General features: G+C 39.6%; 1 protein-coding gene across 2 annotated transcripts in view; it reads right to left on the bottom strand.

Moving 5' to 3' along the window:
* The window catches only part of DOCK5 (dedicator of cytokinesis 5), an 85,111-nt gene that overhangs the window by 28,364 nt on the left and 34,307 nt on the right, over positions 1-22,440 (bottom strand). For both annotated transcript variants that reach the window (XR_014319085.1, XM_082779624.1), the window contains exons 11-33: positions 21,990-22,062; positions 20,345-20,487; positions 19,733-19,858; positions 19,066-19,190; positions 18,428-18,526; positions 18,222-18,294; positions 17,240-17,343; positions 16,378-16,570; positions 15,237-15,334; positions 14,242-14,331; positions 13,293-13,393; positions 12,033-12,167; positions 10,961-11,072; positions 9,692-9,762; positions 8,654-8,760; positions 8,095-8,231; positions 7,318-7,413; positions 6,303-6,401; positions 3,307-3,401; positions 2,424-2,502; positions 1,779-1,879; positions 838-896; positions 185-339 (exon numbers count right to left, since the gene is read on the bottom strand). Coding sequence is in view for 1 of the 2 variants with exons in the window: in XM_082779624.1 (XP_082635750.1) it covers positions 185-339; positions 838-896; positions 1,779-1,879; positions 2,424-2,502; positions 3,307-3,401; positions 6,303-6,401; positions 7,318-7,413; positions 8,095-8,231; positions 8,654-8,760; positions 9,692-9,762; positions 10,961-11,072; positions 12,033-12,167; positions 13,293-13,393; positions 14,242-14,331; positions 15,237-15,334; positions 16,378-16,570; positions 17,240-17,343; positions 18,222-18,294; positions 18,428-18,526; positions 19,066-19,190; positions 19,733-19,858; positions 20,345-20,487; positions 21,990-22,062 (2,471 nt within the window). In the remaining variant the exon portion in view is untranslated. The remainder of the gene's footprint in view (positions 1-184; positions 340-837; positions 897-1,778; positions 1,880-2,423; positions 2,503-3,306; positions 3,402-6,302; positions 6,402-7,317; positions 7,414-8,094; positions 8,232-8,653; positions 8,761-9,691; positions 9,763-10,960; positions 11,073-12,032; positions 12,168-13,292; positions 13,394-14,241; positions 14,332-15,236; positions 15,335-16,377; positions 16,571-17,239; positions 17,344-18,221; positions 18,295-18,427; positions 18,527-19,065; positions 19,191-19,732; positions 19,859-20,344; positions 20,488-21,989; positions 22,063-22,440) is intronic.

Genomic DNA, 22,440 nt, shown 5'->3' with positions numbered 1-22,440 from the left:
CTTACATTACAATCAAAGATCTGCTTTGGGAGAATTTATGTTGTTATCATAAATGTAAATAGACACTATTCTGTTCAGTACCCTGTTACAGTCTCAAAAGTGCTTCACATCTTTTTTGTTCAAATCCTCCTTCTTGCCTAATGCACACTGCAACATTTGCACCGAACATACCAGGCTCCCTTACCATGTGGAAGTTTCTGTTCCCACTGAAGTTAAACTCGCACTGCATCATATCAAAGAAGATGGGAATGGTGGCTTTCCGTAGCTCAGGCTCTGGGACCAGGGTTACTTCCAGGATTGGGCCTACCATTGCTGGAATAAATTTTATTTTGTGGGGACCTGCAAGGAAGTCAAAGTCAGATACATCCTAATGGAATATGGCTGCTTGAAGTTGCACGGTATGTGGATATTCAAATGTGCAAGCACATTAGTCAAATAAAATAAAAACCATAAGCCACAGACATTTTGATTAGAATGCATTTTTGATGTGGATAATGGCTACTTAACACCACTCCAAAATTCAGTAATAGTCCTAGAAATTGAACAGAACTGAACTGCATGAATGTTGCAAATTGAAGGCTCCCTGGAAAATTCTACTCTTGGCCTTCATATGGTAGAACTTCCTTTATGAGGAACCTCTAAGAGATCATCTCATTATCACATGAGAAAAGATTAGCTTTTGAAGGTTATTTACCAAAAAAGGGAAAGAAACTTTGTACTCTTGAACAGCTCAGCCTGTGTATTTCCCCACATTAAACACGAACAGCTTATATAAACAAATAATTAGAAGTCCAGCTTAACAGCTTGAATAAAGATAACTCTTCAGCTGAAACTCACCCAAATTATACCACATATCCCTTATTTTGAAGCCAATTTCTTTCCTCATGTCCCCATACCTAGAAAGAAGTATTACAAAGAAAAAGATGAAGGCGGCTTATTCACTGATGTTACCTTTGCAAAGCTGAAGAAATTTAACTGCTCAACACAGTTCTACCTCAAATTTTGTTTGTTGTATTTGATGCTTTTCCTTAAAGCTTCAACTGCTGATATTAAAAGAATGGAGGAATGTTTAATTACCAGGCCATTACCATTTATTGGTAAGGTTTAATTACAATAAAGCCCTTATTTAATTAAAATTATCGCAGAAACAGGGCAGCAAACATTAACCATGCATGCCCCCACAAAATTCTCCGTCTAGACCTACAAAGGTCTTTAGGCACATAACAGCTAAACAAAGAAGTAAAAGCTGTTCAATCTCTCTGAATTTGGCCAAGTTCCTACAAATTACACATTCCCCAACAAGTTACTACCATTTGTTGCACTTTATGCACAGGCGTTAAGCTCATTTTACTACTTCTGAGACAGTTAAGGACTCTGAAGTGCTCTGGGTTTCAAAATCAAAAAACTAAAGACTGGGGACTAAGAGGTTGCAGGGCTTTTAGGATCATTGCTTACCTAACTCATATAATGGCTGAGGAATCACATAAAGTATTGCTCTGGCAACTATGGCAAACCTTCTGTTGCAGATCTTACAGTGGAAAAAGTTCTTTTGGCAAGATGCTTAAGTTCAGCTCAGGACCTGTGCATCCAGACTTAGACATCTTAGTTTCAAAGGCCTGACTTGTGTGCTAGTCACCCCTCCTCCCTTTATCATCATTCATTAAGCAAGCTCTTCCATGGCATGTTTCGCCTCATTCTAAGACCGTACAGGGTACGTCTGCAAAAGTACAAATGAAGCTCCTTAAAAATAAAAAGGTCTGGCAATTTTTTAAACTCACTTCTTGATAATTTTGTTGCGTTTGGCTTGCGAGAAGGTCTCCAGCTGGAGGGATTCATGAGTGAGAAAGGCCACTGCCAAATGGAAATAGTTATTCCAGAGCTGTGGAAGAGAAACAAGTCCAAAATAGGAGAAGACAAAGGAAAAGCAACAACCTGCACAACAGAGCTGCACAGTCCCAAATACTATAGTCTTACAGGTAAGTGTTAATGAGGAAGTGTACTAATAGTAAGTGTGGAAGCATAGATGAGCCTGTTCTCAGCCACAGCAGGCAAACCAGTAGTATACAGCAACTCAGAATTCCTTACTCTATTTACCTTGGCCTTTCCAACCTAAGGAAGTGACAACAGGTTCCCCAGCCACAAGTGTTGTGTTCTCAACTAGTCACACTCAAGTCAACTTTGGCCAGCAGGCCTATTCAGCTTGACTTTGTAAAGACTGCAGCAGTTGCTTTGCTGTACTAACCACAGTCCTGGAATTCAGAGCTGCTTTGCATTTATCTGCTTTTCTACAAAGACTCTACAGATATTTATCACTGGCATGCTTCATATCAACAAGTCTGGTAACTTGGGGATTTGCTTGCTCTTCAGGCCTTTCAGGAAACACCGAGCTCCAAAAGAAAATCCAGAAACAATAGAACTGTTACCTGGAGTTCAAAATTTGCTTGATCCAGAAAGAAACGGTTGAGTACAGAAGTAAATTGGTTCACTGCCCGGAGGAAAACCCTGAAAGAGGTAAAAACATCAAATAAAAGGTGGCTATGGGAAGGAAAAAAAAAAAAAAAAAACACAAACAAACAAAAGAACAAAACAAAAAAACAACACTGCAGTTCGGGGTTTATGATGTAAGCTCAGGAAACAAGAACAGATGCTCCCAAATGAGATTTGGGACAGTAAAGGGACATTCAGGAAAAGTCATTCTCCTGTTTCTATGCAAAAGAAACCTTGACTGGAAGCAGATGATAAAAAAAAATAAACAAACATATTTTAAGTCAGTCTCTGTGAGCACGCAGCGTTGTTCCACACAGCAGCTCCTCCTAAATTTAGCCCATTCCTACCACCACAGCATTCAAATAACTTGCCACTTCCATGTCCTTCTCCATTAATGCACCCGTATGACAACTCTACATCAGAGGACAGAAACGAACCTGGGTAATTCTAGTTCACAGGCCAGCACGCTTTCATCCACTACACATTTATGTCTGTGAGTTGATTCCCTCAGATTTGAAACCAAAAGGGCTTCCCTGATTTATCTTGCACACTCCAACAGACAAATAAGTAACAGTTGGAAGAAAACATGGTTTTGGTTGTGTGCCTTTGGGCAGGAGCAGAAATTTTCATTTCCATCAACAGAAACGGCCAGGCACTAGAATTTACCAAACTCTAACTGAAATTACCCTGAATCTGTAAAAGAAAATAAGCTTATGTAACTCCAGTGATTTGCAAGCCTGCCAGGGTGAACCACCCTCCTTTCCGAGCCAAAAAGACTCCAAAGCAGTAACGAGACTTAAAATAGCAGCAACTATTTACCTGCTCTGCATCATATTCATAACCATCCAGTCAGCTGCATAGACATTTTTTCCTATCAGATCTTTAAACATTATGAACGTTTCCATCAGGAAATCCTGTCAGAAAAAAATAAGAAACACAGGTTGAACAGCATAATCTTTTTATCCGCATGAAAATGTAGGGAAATAAAAGTATTTGGAAGTATTTGCACTATTTGCAATTGCACTGACTAACTACTACATCGATTAGCAATCAATACAGCACACCTCCTAAGAAGGATGTCTTACTGCAGGAACATATTCCAATAACTCAATTATCTCTGACATCTCATCCATTCAGTTTCAGAAGGAGAAATAACTCCACAGAACATGTTGATCTGTTTAATTAAATCTACCTTTACTGTTTCAAATTAAGCTACACTATAAGGAGTTCTGGTGCACAAGATGGATGAAGAACCAAAATCAATATTCAAGCACTTTCCAAATGCCTGAGTGACGACAGCCTAACAGCCCTAGGCAGTACCTTCTACAAAGATGGAAATCTAAAACATATTTTTCACTTCCTCAACTATTTAAGTCTTTTCTAGCTTAGATTAAGAAGTATTTTTACAAAGAGGCAGCAAATACGGCTTCAGACACATGGTTTAGAATATTATCATAGGAAAGAAACTTCCTGCACGAGTGCCAAACTGCCCCAAACAAAGCTAGCACACCTGAAGACTTTGGCAAGACAAGGCTGAATTGCAGGATAAGAAAAAGAAAAAGAAGAGACAAGTGAAAGAAGGTATCAATAATATTGATCTCTCCATACTGTGGTCTCTACAGATATAAATGCTAACCTTTGAGCATTTAAATAGACTGTTCTCTGCAAAGACAGCACATTAGCATTCAGAAATGAGAGGGATACAAAGAAGGTCACATGAGAAATCACCATCTTACAAAGATCACCAGCAAAAAAAGATCTGTTAAGCTGAACAGCTTGCTCTAAAAAATTGGCAAGCAACACTAATGTGGAAAGAGAAATGGGCATTTGGTGCTGCCTCAGTAAAAATCCTTTAGGCATTATTAAATCAGAGCTTGACCGAAAAGTTTGGACTTGACAAGAGGCACCTTGAAGGTAAAAATTAACTTGTAATGGTGTTAAACCAACCAAGTAATGATGCTATGCCAGGCCTGAAAATACAATAACTCATAAAAAACAATAAACAATAAAAATAGATAAAAATAATTATTGCAATAAAACAAAATGCAACTTTCTGTTGGTATTAGTAACTCCTACACCACCACAAACATGGGCTTGCTTCTGTTGATTAGGGGATAAGAACTTGATTGTAAATTGGTATTTTGGATTAGTATCTCTTTAAATGATATTCATAGTTTTAATGATTTTACAAACTCACCCTCTTGACATGCCTCTGTGCAGAAGCTGTACACATTCACACATAGGAACATAAAAGAAATAATCTATTTGAGTCAGAAGACGCAGAACTAAAAGGGCAAAGCAAGATACACCTTCAACTTGTAAACTTCAGGCTGAAGCTCAGTTTGCATTACAATAAAGCTTTAAAGCCCCTGCTTAATCTCACCTTGACCGTAAGTAAGGATGGTCTCCTACCAGCTCAACTGCTCTTCAGGAAAGAGAAACATTTCTGAACTGAGGTTCCCTCAACACAAAATTAGTTTCAATTCTGCCTTGAATGCACCTTTGTCTGAAATCCATCAGAGGTGTCTTCCTTGTACTCTTGTTCCTCAGACACAGGATTTCTACACAACCCTGCTGAAAACCTGTTTGCTCCTTCATTTAATGAACACTAGCAATATACCTGAATCTACTTAAGTTTTATTTTCTAATGAGTCCTCCACAAAAAAAAATAAAAATATTTGTATAATATAAAAAACAATTCTAAAACGAGATGCTGAATGATCTCTACAGACTATCCAACTGAGTGGCCCTTTAGATGCAGAAGTGACAGAAACGTGCGTGTCCTGTAGGTGGCTATGTTGCTCAACAGATTGTGAGTGATTCCAACTGCACAGGGAACAAGAGGGATGACCTTGCCTTCTAAAATGAATTATAAACACTTTCTTGTGGGTTTTGATCTAGCTTGTACATGAAGAACACAACTCCAGGCTCTTCCTCAGCCAGTATTTAAATTAGCAAGCACTTCAAGTTGCAAAACTAGGAGCACTAGGACAGAAAACTATAACAACTGCTGTGTCATGCTTCAGAGATGTCCATAAATACTGGGTTTGGTTCTGACTTTTTCTAGGACAGTTTGGGGACAAATCTGGACAGGACAGTTTGTTCTAAGTGCCTCAAAAGAAAAAAAAAAAAAAAAAAAAAGCCTAATGTTCCACTTGGTTTTACTTATAAGTCTTTGAGAACATGAATTGTACACAGTTTTTAACATGGAGAGAACTATGTGCATTGCTGTCCACTAAAGGAAGCAAAGCATTTTGGATTGGATGGGAATTCAGTATTTGGGTTTTGGCTATTATCCCATAAGACTTCATTAATAGATGTCTTTCCTGTTTTAAGAAATTAATATAGATGTATGTTCAAATTTGCTATCTTTTCTTTGCTTTAAATACATTTTAAAGCTTTCCAATCTCTTAATTGAAATGGGGATGAACCAGAAAGAAGGAGATAAAGAGAACACGACCACTAAGAGACGCAGGGAGAGCATGGAGGAAGGGGAACACTTATCCGTTTCACCTACATTCACTCTTTTGGTTCCAGACCTTTTACTTGCACAGACTTCATCAGTCATTAAACATTTTAACTCATGCTACAAATGCTAATCTCAGGCTCCACAGAGTCAGCAACATCCACTGTCCATACCCAGCAGGGGTGATGCAAATATATCCCCAGTGGCTGCGGCATTAGGTACACATAAGTAATTGCTGATGAATGCAGTATAATCAGTCCAAACTGAATACAGTAACTTGAAATGACCTTTCAGAAGCAGAAAATAATTCTTTATGGACTGAGATAATCCCCCAGCCAGGCTGACTTACAATAATGTCCTGCCTGGTTTTGAAAGTATTGATATAATGGTTGTAATGGAAATCATCCATCTGCCTCAGGATAGCTGTCATGCAGGCCACAAAAATACCCTAGAATATGAAAAACAAGACATACTGTTATTTTTCTGTATTAAGCGACATAAGCTCGAAGTGTGACATGTGCCTTCAGGTTCCATCTAATCAAGTATTACCAATCACAATCATGCTGATCTATGTCCTGACATCGTTCTGTGTGACTGTTTTCTCCTCTACCCTAAACCAGTTAAGACTTCCTAAATGTCAAGTCTGAGGTCTGGGTCTATCTGTTTCCCCAGAGATCAGTTTGCAAGAAAAACATACTCTCCAAACAGCAGAATAAAAGAATATATGAATGTATGTAATTTTATACATATATAAATATTATATACATGGAAATATATAAGCCACTACATTTTTAGATTTAACACGTACAACTATATAGTTCTCATGTATGACATATTGGTAACAGCAATGACTTGATTTTAGAGCTGTTAAAAATAACTGCTATCCATGCTCAGCCCCTTATTTTTCCATCTTTCTATACACTAAGTACAGTGCAAATTAGAATATATAAACTTTCATACACCTTGTAAGATGCCACAGAGTAGTCAGCATTGACAATCAGAGCTGTCTGGTCCTTCAGCATTTAATCCTATTCAGTGAAGGTGGCAAAAGAACATTTTCTTCTCAGCAGAGATTCTCTGTGTATTAGAAATGGGCTGAAACCAAATTCTCTGTGCACAGGGGCCCAAAGGAACTTGAAATCACAGCCACCTGTGACTCAGTTAAAATTGCTGTTAGAATAGAACAATTTGTATCCTAATACCAGCTCCCAGAAAGCCACCCAAAGCCATGTTGTAGTGGCACAGAAGTGCCGCAGGAAGTGGAAAGATGATTTCATAAACCACTCCACACACTGAAATCTCCCAGGAGAACTGCACTCTAACAAAGGGTAAGGTAGTAAGGGAAGCAAGTAAACGGCTCTCACAATGTGTGGAGACTGCCTGCTCATTCCAATCACCGTGCGGTTTATTCTCCGTAGCAGGCGTTCCATGATCAGCTGGATGTGGACAGCAGTAGGTCCCTGGGGGATTTAATAAAGAAAATTTGAGACAATTCTTGATGCATTCTGTTCTACAGAGAGCTCCTTGAGTGGGAGGACTGCCCTGACAGTGCTTAATTGTTATCTGAAGATGCAAAAAGACGACTTACTACACAACAGCAGTTGATTCAACTACTGCAGGTAGATACCTGGTGAAGAGGTGGCAAAATTCATTTGTACCAGTTTCACTTGTTCATGCTGGCATAACTAAACTGAACCAGGCAATGTGATTTGATATTTGTTCCCTGAACAATTCTTCAGTTCAAATTATTCTTTCCAAGGCACCTTGGAATCAATTTTCATGACTAATGTGGCAAATAACTGTACTCCCCTAACTGAATAATGACCGTGGCCCTTCCTTCAACCAGAAACCCAATACTTAGATGGCTTGCTCCACATAATTCAACAAGTCACCAGAGTAGCTGGAAATAACATTTTGGTTCCTAGAAGGGAAAGACATTTTTCTTTGTACTATAGTGACAGCCACCAATTCAATCTTTGCATAGCCCCTTTTCATTCAAACGCAGCTACTTTATGTCCAAAGAGACAGAGAAAAAAATACAGAGCAATACAACGTAAGTCGAGAACAGTCCTTTGTCCTAACTTTAAAAAAATAAAAAAGTACTAATCTTAATTTGCACCCTTGACAGTTCACAAACTCACCACATCTTTCCGATCCAGCACTTCCAGAACGCTGCTGAGGAGCTGTGAGGAGGCCTCATGGTCAGGCTTGTTTGAATTGTCATCCAGTTGGCCACTTAGCTGGTCTATCAGTAGAGGCAGGAGAGCATCTCTGCATTCTGAAAATGAAACAGCACCATATCTTGCTCTCAAAGTCCTTCAGCATTCAATATATAGGTACCACACTGTAGCTTTCTGCTCTTAATCTTGGACACAAAAACATATACCTAAATCCACTTGAGTTACCACTCAGACTAAGAGAGACAAATAACCTGTAATGATATGCATTACACCAAGCAGATCATTCTCCTCTTGTCCCTTTCTAGATTAACATACTCAATCAGGATCCTACTTTTGTAACAACAACAAAGTTTCAGATGTTCATTTTAAGAGCCACTATGGCAAGGAATATTTCTAAAGACAGATATAGTTGTAGACTAACACTGATGGATGATTTAAATGACACAAACTTGAAAGACATTTTTGTCGGTAAAGGTACATGGCTCCATGGAGAAACCAGAGGTTTCAATGCACTACTTACCAAACTGTTTAAACAGATCACTCTCGACTATCTTGGTCATGCAGTTTAGCTTCTGTCGAACTAACTGGTTGTCAGGAATACTTTGGATAAACTTGCTGAAGAGGACACTAGCGTGCAAACCACAAAGTAAGCAGATGGTCAGCATTTTCACCCAATGTGATTCCACCTACCCTTACACTGTCTTGCACCTGGGCAAGTCAAGCAGCTGTCACCGTGTTGACATGTCACCTGCAGCAGTCTCCAGGTAAATTACTACCGAGCTTTAACTTAACTCATTTTCTAGAAAGGTAGCACAGGGCTCTCAGTCAAACTGAACGGGGTTAAGCCTCTCGATAAGAAGCTTGCATCCCAAGATACAATAGATATATGCCACAAAAGCTTATAAATAGGAATACCACATGCCCTTCATTGCCAGCATAAAATAATCATACAAAATGAAAGCATAATTTTGCACTGCTGAAGCCTGAGACACTGTTATATACAACAGCAAGAGCATATTCTTCCAGATGCCCCTTTCATCAACAGTGATGACTCATTTTAATCTTAGACTCCATTAAATTAAATCCCATGTACATTTGCTGTCTGTCTACTGTTTATGAGCAAATTATTAGTGTCAGAACAAGGAGGCATGAAAGGGAGGTTCTGGGTAAAGCTATGAATATTGAAGAACAGAAATCCACAGTGTTGTGAATTTCTTGAATAAATATAACTTTTGTTTTCTGTTTTGTCACATATTCCATTCTACCTCAGAAGCATTCATTAAAACTTGGTGGGAACTTGCATGGCATTTCCTCACATGGTTCTCCAGTCCTCAAATTTTGGTTTCAAACAAAAGTTCCTAAGAAAGAACAGTTGAACCGCGTAGAATCCTTTGAACTAAACTGACTTCCTCTAAAGCCCTGCAAGGAGCTTCCTAAAAAATCATGCAGTATGTGCATTATCACATCATAGTCACAGCTGCTGTTTTTAGGAACGTTTCCCAAATTTTCCCAATAGATGAATTGAGTTTGGAGGACACACAAACTTAGTAATGGTTACCTGAGCTCAACAGGGTCAAATACTAGTTTGACATCATTTATGATGCTTGGCAAATACTTTAAAGCTGCACCCTGCAAGAAAAAAAATAAAATAAAATAAAGACAAAGCACACATAGACTGAGTTAGATTAAGTTAGATTAGCTCGTTCATTCTGAAAGCCAGTTCATTCACAACCTCAACAATGCCCATGGTTCACATGGCAAATCTAGTTTTGGCAAGAGCAAATATATGGACACCTGCAGAGAACTGGCTTAAGATCAAATTAATGCACCCAAAGAGCCTCCAGCAACCACACATCTGCAGTGCAGAGCAGAAAAGGTAAAGGAGGAAGGATCTGTAGCCAAGTTGTACAGTTTTTGCAAACATCCTGCAGCTTCAGGGATTAAGCTCCTCATAGTCTGACATGAAAAGCACTACATAAATAGACTCAGTGTTCTCTTTACTTTAGCATGTCCACATAGACAGGAATACATTATCTAGGTCCCAGTATGGCATTTATAGGTGTAGCATCCAGGCACCTGGGTGCAACTGCAACTAAAGGTCTCTCGGTGAAGTTCCATGGCTGCTGCCAGCTCTAACTCTGGTTACACAAGAATCAAAGTTGGGATTCAAATGACTGAAATGCTAATTACAAGTTTAGAATCAATCTTTCCTTTGAGCAGAGAAAGACATGTTGGTTAGAAGGATTGTGAAGAAAAGAATCTAAAGACCTCACCACCTTCAGCAATTCAGCCAGCCTCATCACGTGGCTGCTCTGCTCCTTCTAAGAGCCCAAATGCAAGGTTCATAATCCAGTTGACACCAGAAAATCAAGCAAGTATAAGATCTAAGATATGTTTAGGAACCGCCTGCTTTTTCAGCACTTTCATTCCCAGTATATGTTGATTTTTGCAGTGATCTAGCATTTCTATCTCCATTACTCACAACCTCAGTGTTACTGGTTGAAGTGTCTTCCACACTGTACCATATTCTATCTTGGTTACTTGTTATTTTTCATCCTAGCAGTTGCTGCAGGGTTTTCAGCAGCAAAGCCAGTTTTTGAATGTACAGAAAGCTCCCATCTTTATCTGATAAACTTTGCAGTTTAGATATTCCTTTAGATATTCCTTTTCTTACATTTCATTCACTAAAATGGACCTTCAGAGGATTCTGGTGTGACTCATCTGAATGGGTTTATGCAGCTCAAAGCTTGTCCCTTCTTTTGCCTTCCCCCAGTTGTATCAGATGATCTCATAGAAGATAATACCTCTCCTTGCAAATCATGCATACCTTAATCTTGACAGCCTCCTCTAAAGGACGGTCCATGAGGACGTTGAAGGAGAGGAACAGCTTGCGTATCGCATCATTAAATTCATCCCCTTCTTCACTTTTCCCATAAAATCTACAAAAAACAGAAAGAGCTAGTTATATACATAAATCTAGAGTGATAGTGTCACAGTGTTTGAAATATAATTTTATCCTTTGGAAGAATCTCTCACATCGATCTCCTTCCACAAAAAAATGAGTGCAAAAATGGCACTGAGGATTCTGCAGTTACTACGGTAGTAATTTCCTGATTAAACTTGTTACAAGGGAAAAGCTGTATTTTTCCAACTGCCATTGCCTCACAATTTGTTTGGGTTCCAAGAATCAAGTGGCTCATTTCTGTCTTAAATAAAAAGACTTTCAACACAGCCTACAAATCCTATTGATGACAACCAAATCAGAAAAGAATCCAGTTTATTCTCTGTTAATTGTGCCACAATGAACACGAGAAAAGGATTCCAACCTTCACTGTAAATTCTTCAAAATATATTTTAAGACTATGGTAAAAACACTGTCATTGACCATATCCTACACAATGTGTAGTCATCAATCACCTCACCTCCTAAGCAAAAATCAAGGAAAATGTGAAAAAGCCACTGCATGCAATATGTGCACCTCTTTTTTTAAAATGGAATCTGTGCAGGGCTTTCTCTGACACCACTAAATTATTTTTGCATAGTATACGTAACACATCTTGAAGAGTCCTTCAAAATGCAGAAGCTTCTTAAAATGAGGAAGTCATTCCATGCTTCTTTTTTTAAAAATTAAATAATAGGTTCTTTTCAAGTAGTACCATACGCTGCCTTTAGCATGGTATAGACAACTACAAGGAATACCCTCTTCAAATTATTTATTTCAATTTTTACTGAACTTATTTTTTTTGAGCTGTAGACGAAGTGTAGAAAGACACTCTTCTTTATGACTCGAGGTTTACAGCTCCTGAGGACATGCTGAAGAATATCCTCTCCAGTGGTATTAACTGGAAGCCCTGGCTTACAAAAGGGACGTAATAAAGATGGCAATGACAAAGCCTCACCTCAGGTACAATATTCGCGACTGAACGATGAACCGGAATAGGTACTTCAAGGCTTTCAGAGCAGCAAACAGCAATTCTGTCTTGCTGGAGTCATCGGCATTTCCCACATAGCAGTTCAGTACTTTAGTGAGTTTCCTTTGGAAAAGCAAAAAGGGGAATAAGGACACAGTTAAGTATTTGTGTATGCCCAGCATCCTTATTCCGCAGAGGAACTATAATTAACAATTACATAACGAACAGCAGTTCCTCTTCACAGCCTATTTTCTACTGAAGCTTTTGGCTCCTTGGGGTGCCAGATTTTTACAACCAGTTTGTGAATTTTTCAGTAAACTAGCCTGAACCGTGGCTGCCAAGTTTGCCTCCAAATTCCAGCTCCTTGACTTGTTCCTTTTTCCCTACAAGGAAGGGTTCAGGAATCTGGAAAACCCATTACTACTTAAATTGCTTTAACCTAAGCAAATGACAGCCTACCTGAGTGCAATCAGCATGTTTAAGCGCCATAACAACATAGCCCTTCCTTCTCTGAAGCCTGTGGCCACCTCAACCTGCCTGGCTGCAGGCAGACAGTGGGGGCAAACACCTTTCTTATCTCTGCCACCATCAGCCACAAAGTCACTCGCATCATTTCAGCTGTGCGGTTCTGCTTCTGCTCCCTATGACCCCATTCAAACATACCACTAAGTTTGCAGCAGAGAATACACAGAATATGTCAAACTGTCTTCTGCTCAAAGTACTTTGGGGGGGATTGCAAGGACCAGAGCAGACAATGGCAAAACAAAGCAGTTCCATCAAGCAGCAATACCTTTTAGACCAGATTTCTGATGAATTTGTATTCCTTGATCAAATTTTCCCTCCCTACAACGACTTACAATATCTTCCATACACACTGACTGCATTAAACCTGGTTTTGATAGTAAAGCAGGCTGCAAAACACAAAGACCCTTTGAAAACGCACACAAAATAATAAAAATAAAAATAGACAGAGGACTAGAGGTCAAAAAGGAGTCTGAATCACATGTCCTGATGCAGTGTTTTCCATGATAGTAATGTCTTTCCCCTGCAGAAAAAATCTGATAATAGGAACTTTTTACAAGGTAGAAGGGCAATTACAGAGTTTCTTTCTCTCCTGAAAGCAGAGAATAGGGACAAACCCAGTCATCTGGTCTATGCTACTTTGATCACATTAGTGTCATTTACTGAAAGGATCCGAGAGATGCTGCCTGAGTGACAGCCTGTGGGTCTGTGGTTACCAATACTTACACGTATGCCAGAGTTGCACTGAAGTGCTTGTAAATGTAAGTTTCAAGTACAGGGTTGAAATGCTGGAACTTGATGTCTCCGATTAAAGAAATAATAAATACCTGCCAAAAATTCAAAAGGAGACAGATGTACAGAGCTCCACCACCTTTAACTACCTGCATCACAACTTAGTCTCTAATCACATCATTTATTTTATTTGATCATAGTTTTTCTTTGTTTTTCAAATAACATTAATACTACACATCACATTGTTCACTTTCTGACTAAATAGTGGTATGTGTGTGTGTGACTACATCATTTCTCAGAGGGAAGGCAGGGCACATCAGCATTTAGATAGGAAATCTTAGGGCTAAGGGCAGGTACTCCGTGAAGCTGTCATGCTATGACACTGTCAGAGTGTAGAAATAGGCACAGAGCTGCTGAAGGTTGTTTTTCCAAGCTAAGAAATGATTCTTTGCAGGCTGGAACTTCTCAGTCCTGCTACTACAATGGCATGTTAGAGCTAGGACATTCTGTCCCCCTTTTGTCACTAGCCCCAACCAATGTCAGCTGGATACATCTGGCTTCACTTTTCTTCCTGAACTGTCAACTTGTTGATCAGCGCTGAGTACACAAATTTGTTACTGCACACCAAAGCCACTGCCTTTCACACTCACATGAAACAGCCTCTCCAAATATCCTGAAACTTCCTGTCAAGTCTTTTACTCATTTATTACAACCCTTCTATAAAGTTTCATAACAAAATTCATCCTTAATGCATTAAGCACTGGGTTAGGATTTAGGGTGCGCAGCCTCTATTATAGTCACTGTGACTCCAAACAAGTCACTTCACTTTTAAGCTCTTTGGAGTGAAATACCAATCGTCCACCCAAGAGAGGAATCATGAATAGACTGAAAATGTGGCCAGAAAACAAACATACAAAATTCACCAAAAAAAAAAGTCACTCACCAGTGCATCAAACACAAGGAAGTCATAGGTTTCATTTTCTGACATTTCCATCATTATGTTGAAAAGTGCATCAAGGGTGTCTTGCAAAAACTAGAGGAACAAATAGTAAAAGGTTAAGAAAAGAGTATTACTTTTGTAACCTTGCACAGGAGTCTGTTCTTTTGGATCATTTTTCCCTTTCCAGCCTAGCTCAATTGAACTGTAAAAGTTGTACACAAAAGAACACTGAAAAAGCAATCTTAGTCCTGTGTTCATTCACATGCTGTTCGTGATGATCATGCTATTATCCCTACTAGGAGGAGAAAGGGGGATTTTTCTTATCAGCTTTGATTGTCCCCACTTTCTTTTCTGTTCTCCTGCCTTTTTATCTAGCCTGTCATGCAAGAGCAAAGGTCCATGCTGCTGAATACAGCTTGCACTGGGTCAAATCCATGTAGCTGCACTTTGCACTGGGCCAAATCAACCCCAATTACAAAATGTACAGCGTATAGAGACTGGTTTGCAATGACACAGCACTTACTTCAGTTGCTCAGCAATTAAAACAGTTAAAGCCATGACCTTGCATAATCCCAAAAGATCCACACTGAGAACCACAGGAAACATCACCTCCTAACTCCCTCAGAAGGTCATTTTCTCTGGTGCTTCCCCACCTGTTACCCACTCTGACCAGAGGGTCTTTGAGCCTTTTCTGCATTCTGTTCCTAGATCCACAGCAGGTCCCTATTCACAAAGGAGGAGCAGAGCCACTATAGGAAGTTAACAGCTAGGCTTTGCATGTATCTTCTCTTTTGCAACATTACATGGGAAAAGAAAGTCACCACCATCTCCTTGATTCTCTTAACATTTAGCTTCTGTAATTCTGCTGAATTCCACTAATGAGAGCTCTTGGGAGAAAGAATACATTTTTGTTCTGCTGTTACTCAGCAGCTGGAAAAAACAGCTATCTAAGCACATAGAGAGAGCTTTTGGATGCAATGCAATATACCTTTGCATACCTTTACAATTTCTCCTCCTTCCACTTCCATGAGCTTCCTTAGGTTGTGGGCTATGTTCTGAGAATTGGAACGCCAGTTCAACAAACCCAGGAGGTCAACTAGCAAGGGCAAAACATCAGCAATTAGAAACAGATTACAACAACACAGCTGACTTACTGGCTGCAGAACAATACAGAAAAAGTACTAGAGGTTATTTTTAGAATCAGCTTACAAGGAAAACTCACACTGACGTTCAGAACATTACCTTGAGGTGGCTCTTCTGTCTTGGCAAGAGAGTTCATTTTGCTATTAATGGAAAACCTTGGTGTAATTTGATAACATTTGGCAAACAAATCTGCAGGCTTCTCATTCACTCAAGAGAAGATCCATCAAGCTAGGACATTTATTAGAGTGTGCGACTTTTCTTGCTAATGCTCTGTGTTTGCTCTAGAGCAACAACTAGACAATGAAATTCAGATTCGGCCCTCTTGCACACGGATGGATCAGTACAGCATTTAGCTTAAGCAAACTGGCGTGGCTCACGAGAACAGCTCATGCCCATCTCCCAGCAGCTGCAAGTGTACACCTCGATGGAGTCACAGTTGGTGTCTTTTCACGTCTCCTTCCCAAAGTCAGCGAGTATATTATACCAAGAGCCCTCCCTAACTGTACTAGCTTCCTTAACTCATTTAAATCTCACAACATGTACCAGCACGTACTGTATTGATCCACATATATGCAACAACCTTTATTTTGCCTACTTTGCATAACAGCATGCTGAAGAGACTAGTTTTAATGGCTACATTTTTGACAAACAATAGAAAAAAGATAATTAACCTTTAACAAAGAATTCTGAACGCACGTTTACGCTGTCACTAACAGGTACTATTTCTATACATGCTGACAAACCCACTAGATTTAACCTTGGTAATTTAGATAAAATATCCATGTGATATGATCACTAGGGACTGCAAAAACATTTCTGTAGTTTGTATGGGCAATACTGATGCTGGGACTGAGCTGTCATTGATGTATGAAGCAGCAAGACTGAAAGTAAAACAGTATGCTCATATGTGCTGCAACACCAAAAAATCTGCAGAAATTACCTTCTTTATTTCAAATATAAAGCATGTATTAGTATCCCAGCGGTGTCAAGACCTACCATTCTGGGTGAGTTTGGTGGAGCAGATCAAAGTGGCAATCTGGAAGCTGTCTTTCGTGCTATCTTTAGTGGGTGTGAAGTTGGCTAGATGGTGCAGATTTTTCCCTGAAGGGGCCTCCTTCTCCTCCATCTCCATTTTTGTACAAGGAAGGGTTAAATAGCATTTAGCATCTTCCATTTTCTTGTTATCACCCTGTTGGTTGACCACAAGAATGAAATGGGTTATCTCACAAACTAAGAACACCTCATCTGACCTCTTTCTCATCTGCAGACACCGTACCACCACACACCCCTCAACACAGTGACAGCCACAGGAGGCTTTAAGCATTTTTTCATGCCTATAGTTCACTTACATTGTTTGGGCTTCTAACTTTAAGGAACAGAAGCTGCCCATACACTGCCAATGAGCTAAGCTCATTCTGAGTGACACAAACCACAGAATTTATGAGGTACACCCCCCACACACACTTTGTAGATTTCTATAGCAGTGCATTAGCTTTTTCCTTTTACTGGGATTAAAGGCACCAGGACCCTCTTCCTGTCACACACTGATCTTCTAAGGCAGGTGTTCACGAGGCCTGTTTACTGCATGCTGTCTAACTGAATGATGTTAGAGGAAAGACACTATTTACAGATACATACTAGGATGCACCAGATTTGGAGTTAGAAAACTGAGCAGTGAAAGCAGAGCTGGTGGTACCTTACAAAAAAAGGTTACTGTCCTATTACTCTGGAAGAGGTTGTTAAAAATCTCTGCAATAATACAACACTGTTTACACTGCTAAGAAAAAAAAATATATCAGCCAGCAGAGTTGTTTTGATTAGTTAAACAGAAGTTAAGGAGTGCAAATACCCAAGCTACCTTATAAACAATCAAGTTGTGTTTGCCATCCTGGAGTGTTGTTCCATCTGCATTCATCAACTTCACAAAGGCCATGCCAAATGCTCTCTCAGACTTATCCCTAGCTGTAAACAGAAAAAAAAAATCTTTATTAGTAATTATCTTATTTACGTCCATACTGTCCATAGTGCAGCTGGGTAACTACAGCAGCTTCTTTATTTAATAACATCACATGATAATGCAATGGCAGCAGCATACTTGGTGACCCACAGCAGAAAGAGCTCTCTTCCCTTCCCTTAAGCAGGTATCTGGAATTACCCAGAAAAAAAACTTCCTCTCTGAAGCTTCTCTCTCCGCACAGTTTCAGTGGCTACTTGTCCTGCTGGTTGGACGTATATAATTGTACACAAAAATTTTGATTAGGATTTTGCAAATCTACCTGTAAGCTATGGGCATGAAAGTGCGTCACTCCATCTCCCAAGTGCCTTAAAAGACTTTTTTCCTTAGTCTTTCAAGGGATCAGTCTAACATTATTGATCTGTTTTCACAGCGTTATGAAGAAGTCTGAAGAAGTCTCCTGGCTCTAAACTTTCTCATTTACCTTTCATTTGCTTAATTAAGTTACCAGAAATCTTTCTATAAGAAGATCATTAGAGTCCTACCAAATCTTGCACTGAATTTTGTGAAGGACTTAAAAGAAATTAAAAACAAACCAAAAAACACCATACATTGAGAAGCCAAGTACCAACAAGCATTGACAACTGTCTTCTAAGGAGGGTCATTGCTCCCTATCTCATACAAATTTTAGACCAGAACCAGCCCCAAACCCTTTCCTAAGGCTGTGAAGTATCAGGTTTCTTTGTTTGTTTTGGTTTTGCTTCCAATAAAATCCACAGCCCTGGAAATAAGTAGAAATGCAAGTGTTACACCTTTAGTGGATACTCAAAATCTCAACATGAGCAGCTGAAGTACAATACTTCTGTCAGTCTTTTCTGATACTCACATTCCTGTGACGACCGATGACGAAAAGTGAATCTTAAATGGCAACGACTGACTTCCTCTATTGCAATGGACACCTGCACATGATAATACAAAGAAAAAAATGCAGCACCAGTATTCTGTCTCTCCAGAGAGATTATGATGCACCTACTAATGTTAAGCTAGTTCCTTTTCTACACAATAGAGCAAGACTAAATTGCACACACTTACCTTTACAGTTTCATACCAGCAAGGTTGTTTGACTTGATAATAAACAACAGACTTATATTCAGAGACACCTTCATAACCAGCACCAGGATGGATAGCTTTCTTTGGACAAAAAGACAAAGGGTATGGGGAAAAAAAAAAAAAAAAAAAAGGTAAGGTCTAGAATGAAAGAAAGAAGTATCTTAGGTTGGAAATTTTCAAAGCACATAGCTTGCAGAGTTGCTCAAAGTCTATGCTTCATGATCAAGGAAACCATGTCACCATTTTGGGTGGTGAGGCACTGGAACAGGTTGCCCAGAGAAGTTGTGGACGCCTCATCCCTGGAGGTGTTAAAGACCAGGTCAGATGAGGCCCTGGGCAACCTGGTCTAGTGGGTGGCATCCTTGCCTACGGCAGGGGTTTTGAACTAGATATGTTGAAGGTTCCTTCCAACCCAAGTCATTCTATGATTCTTTTTTTACTCACTTCTGTTATTAATGTTAAAAAAAAAATAGTGACTTCAAATTTAGTCACCTGTAATATCTCTTGTTCATTATCATACAGTTCTTGCATACAGTTGAATAATAAATAAGGTCCTGGCCAGCAGAGCTATCATCTATCAAACTGAGCAGCCTCGATATATCTCACAAAGGCCATCATACCTCTTGGAGATTGCCATCTTCATCATGTACTGACATGGTGACTTCTACGTTCTTGGGAGTCTTCTTCTTGCCTTTGTCAAACTCTCCTTGTACCAGGGTGACATAGATATCATTTCGAACATCACCTAAAATTCATGGCACTAAATGAGTTCTTTTCATTGCATGGACAATTGTAGAAGACAACATCCTAGGGTACCATAACATCCTTTTCTTCTTCATAGCCTTTGCTGATACCAGTTAACTGATAGCATTCAACATCACATCATTGCAGCATCATTGCATCTTCACCTCGAGTAATACAAAAGTAGCATGTCTTCATGTAACAATTTTTAATGCTGTGAGCTCTATCCATTTAGACCAGTGAGGTCTAAATCCATTTCGAATGGATTAAATAAAGCAGGGTCAAAACTTTATGCAAAAAAAAAAAAACAAAAAACATCTTTTTGTCTAAACAGATATTTTCCTCCAGAGTACAAATGCTATCATTTTTCATTTGCTTCTCAAAGGAAGATTTTTCACAAAAAAATAAGAGATCAGCTTGAAATTTCATGAAAAGTGAAAAACAATTGTTTTTAAGCTAGTTTTATAATAAATCTGTTCATAGCATAAATTCCAGAATTTCACGCCTATTCTACCCCACAGAAGTATGGAAGCCCGTGGGACCTACCAGGCAGAATTATCTCAGGGAATCCCATTTTGCGAGCCACAGCAGTTGATCTGTCTACAAGGTGGGAAAAATCCTTCTGAACCTGTGCTAGATCGCCAGGAAGCAGTTTCAGGGAGACCCAAAGACCTAAGATAAGAAGGGTAATGTTTACCTTACTGAAAAAAAAAAATCGTATGAAAACATGAAACTATGCTTCTTGTTCTTGAATATGAACATGAAACATGAAAACGCACGAGTAAGTAAAAGCCAGATACCCAAGCAACTGCAGGAGAATCCAGAAGAAAGCATTTGGAATAAGCAATGAGCCATGTTCACTTCCAAATATTGCATGCACATATTAAAATAAAGTACTAGGTTTGTACCAAGTAAGTCATCAGCTAGAAAGATGATTTTTTTCACCTGAGTAAGAACAGCTCGTTTTTAATCATTTTAACTCCCAGCGTGCTGGGATGGCAGTCATTACAAAGACCATAGGTTTGGCTCAGGGTAGGCAGCAACCTCCAGTAAGCATTGATCTCTGGACTTTCATAAGCCATTTACTTTCCTTTGTAAGCAAGGGGAACCTTTCCCCACACCAGGTTTTCCCATCAGCTTCTCGCCTGACTGCTGTACCTTGCCCTTTATGATTCACTTCCTTTGCAGCGATGACTTTGTTGAAGACAGAAGTGAGGGGCTCATTTTCTCCGATCACATGGGAAGTTATCAGTGGGGACATAATTAGCTGTCGCTGTCTGATGTATGTTTCCATGGCAATCCTGCGAAGAACAACAGACTGGGAAGCAGACATGGAAGCAACATCAAGCATGTGCTCTGCAAGACAAGGGCTGGCCAACACCTGACTAATTTCCAAATATTTTTTTTTTTTTAAATAAAAGTTTTTCCTTCGCCTGCCTAAACTCAATGGAAATACATCTAAACTCTCAAACGAGGAGCTACGTCGGTGCTAGCTCTGGCTTAGAATAAGTAACCTGGGCCTCCTAAAAGACTCCATGAACAGTTTTATCAGGCTGAAATAGCAGCCTTCAGGACAACCATAAACACAGGCAGCTCCCTTTTGTTCTTCCTTCCATCCACAGGCTGCCTTGCAGAATAAGTCTGGCTGAGTGTCACCATGCAGGAACAGCTCACCATGTCCCTACACAGGGCCCTGTGCTCCCATCGGGTGAATTGAGCCCTGAATTCAGGTGTGCCTCTGAGTTGTCCCTAAGAGATTACGTAGATTAGCTGGTCTTAATTAATATGGCTCTAATGACATCATATTGAACCTGTCCCTAATCACAAACACATCTAGTGAGCTTGGATCTAGAACCAGATTTCACTCCTGGTCCAACATCATCAATAATGAATCAAGTATTTCCTCAGACTCCCCACCCCATTAGAGGTGTCCAGATTTGGATCTAAACTCATTAGGAAAAAATCATTAGAAAATAGAGGAAAAAAGAAAAAAAAAAGTAGGAGACTACCATTATTCTGCAAATGAAAAAACATCCTTCTTTGCAGCCTTTCAGGTCCTGAGAGGGTAGGGGAAAAACACACAAAGAAAAAAAAAACATACAAAATTCTCCCCTGAAAATACCTTGCAACACCATACGGCTACACCAAATGGACTGCTGTATTTAGGCCTGTAACAAGCTGATTCTTCCCAAAGAAGTTTCATTTTAATCACTGCAATGTGCTAAAAAAGTGAGCAATCAGAGAGCAGGCTGAACACACAAGTTCTAGCATTACAGAAACCCAAAAGACAGTGGGGCTAGAATTTCTTTCCCAGACAGAGGGAGAAATCCCGTTCTTATTCTTCTCTGACCCACCTTTACAAGGCAATCTGGAAAGTTACAGGCTGACAATACACTGGGTGCTGCACAGCAGTGACAGTGAGGACTGTGTTCCCTGTGTGCTCAGGTGTTACTCAAAATCTTGCATCAGTCTCATAACAGTTTTTAAGGTCACATCCCCAAAACCCCACAACGTTATTTTGCACTGTATTCTTTCTTACTTCAGATGATATGGGTATCTAGCTGCATTGCCAAGACTCCCTACGTAATTTACCCTATCATACAGACATGTAAATCAAGGGAAACAAATGTGTCAGAGGACTGACAAAAATCTTTTCCTTCAAAAACCTGACTACTGCCATTAGCTAATCTATTTGTAGAGCCCTTGGTATGCTGCCAGGTTCCATACAAATTCGTCCTTCTCCAAAGGACAGCTTGGCTTAAATGAGCCAGATATGGGATGAACTTTGAAGTCCAGTACTTACTGCTGAAACGGAATAAAATGTTGCTTTTCCTCATCATCCACCTTTCCGTGTATGATATCAGTTATGTCCATCACTGCAACAACACAAATTCAACACACAGTTCTGCCAAGTTGCTAAAGAGATTACAGAGAGCTTTCCCCTATCAGAACGGAAAAAAACAGTTGCTTAGTTTGGTCCAGTGCCACTAATGACAGCAATACAGAAGGCCACTCTCATCGTTAAAACTTTAGCAAGCATCTTTTCATTGATGCAGAAGTCAGCACATGGTAGTGAATGTGAATATTCATGCTGATAAAAAACACAGGTGGGACTCAGGTATTTCAAGGCAAAAAAAATAGATCCAGGTTTCAAATCCTGATTATTGAAACTGTTTTTCCCACTAATCTCAAGCAAGTCTCTTCACAAGAGATCACACGAACTGAACGGGAACTGGATGTCTCATTCACCAAAG

This window comes from Aythya marila (genome assembly GCF_965140915.1).
Source record: "Aythya marila genome assembly, chromosome: 26".
Lineage (NCBI taxonomy): Eukaryota > Metazoa > Chordata > Aves > Anseriformes > Anatidae > Aythya > Aythya marila.
The sequence above is the reverse complement of the archived record's forward strand: the minus strand, read 5'-3'. Positions and strand labels throughout refer to the sequence as shown.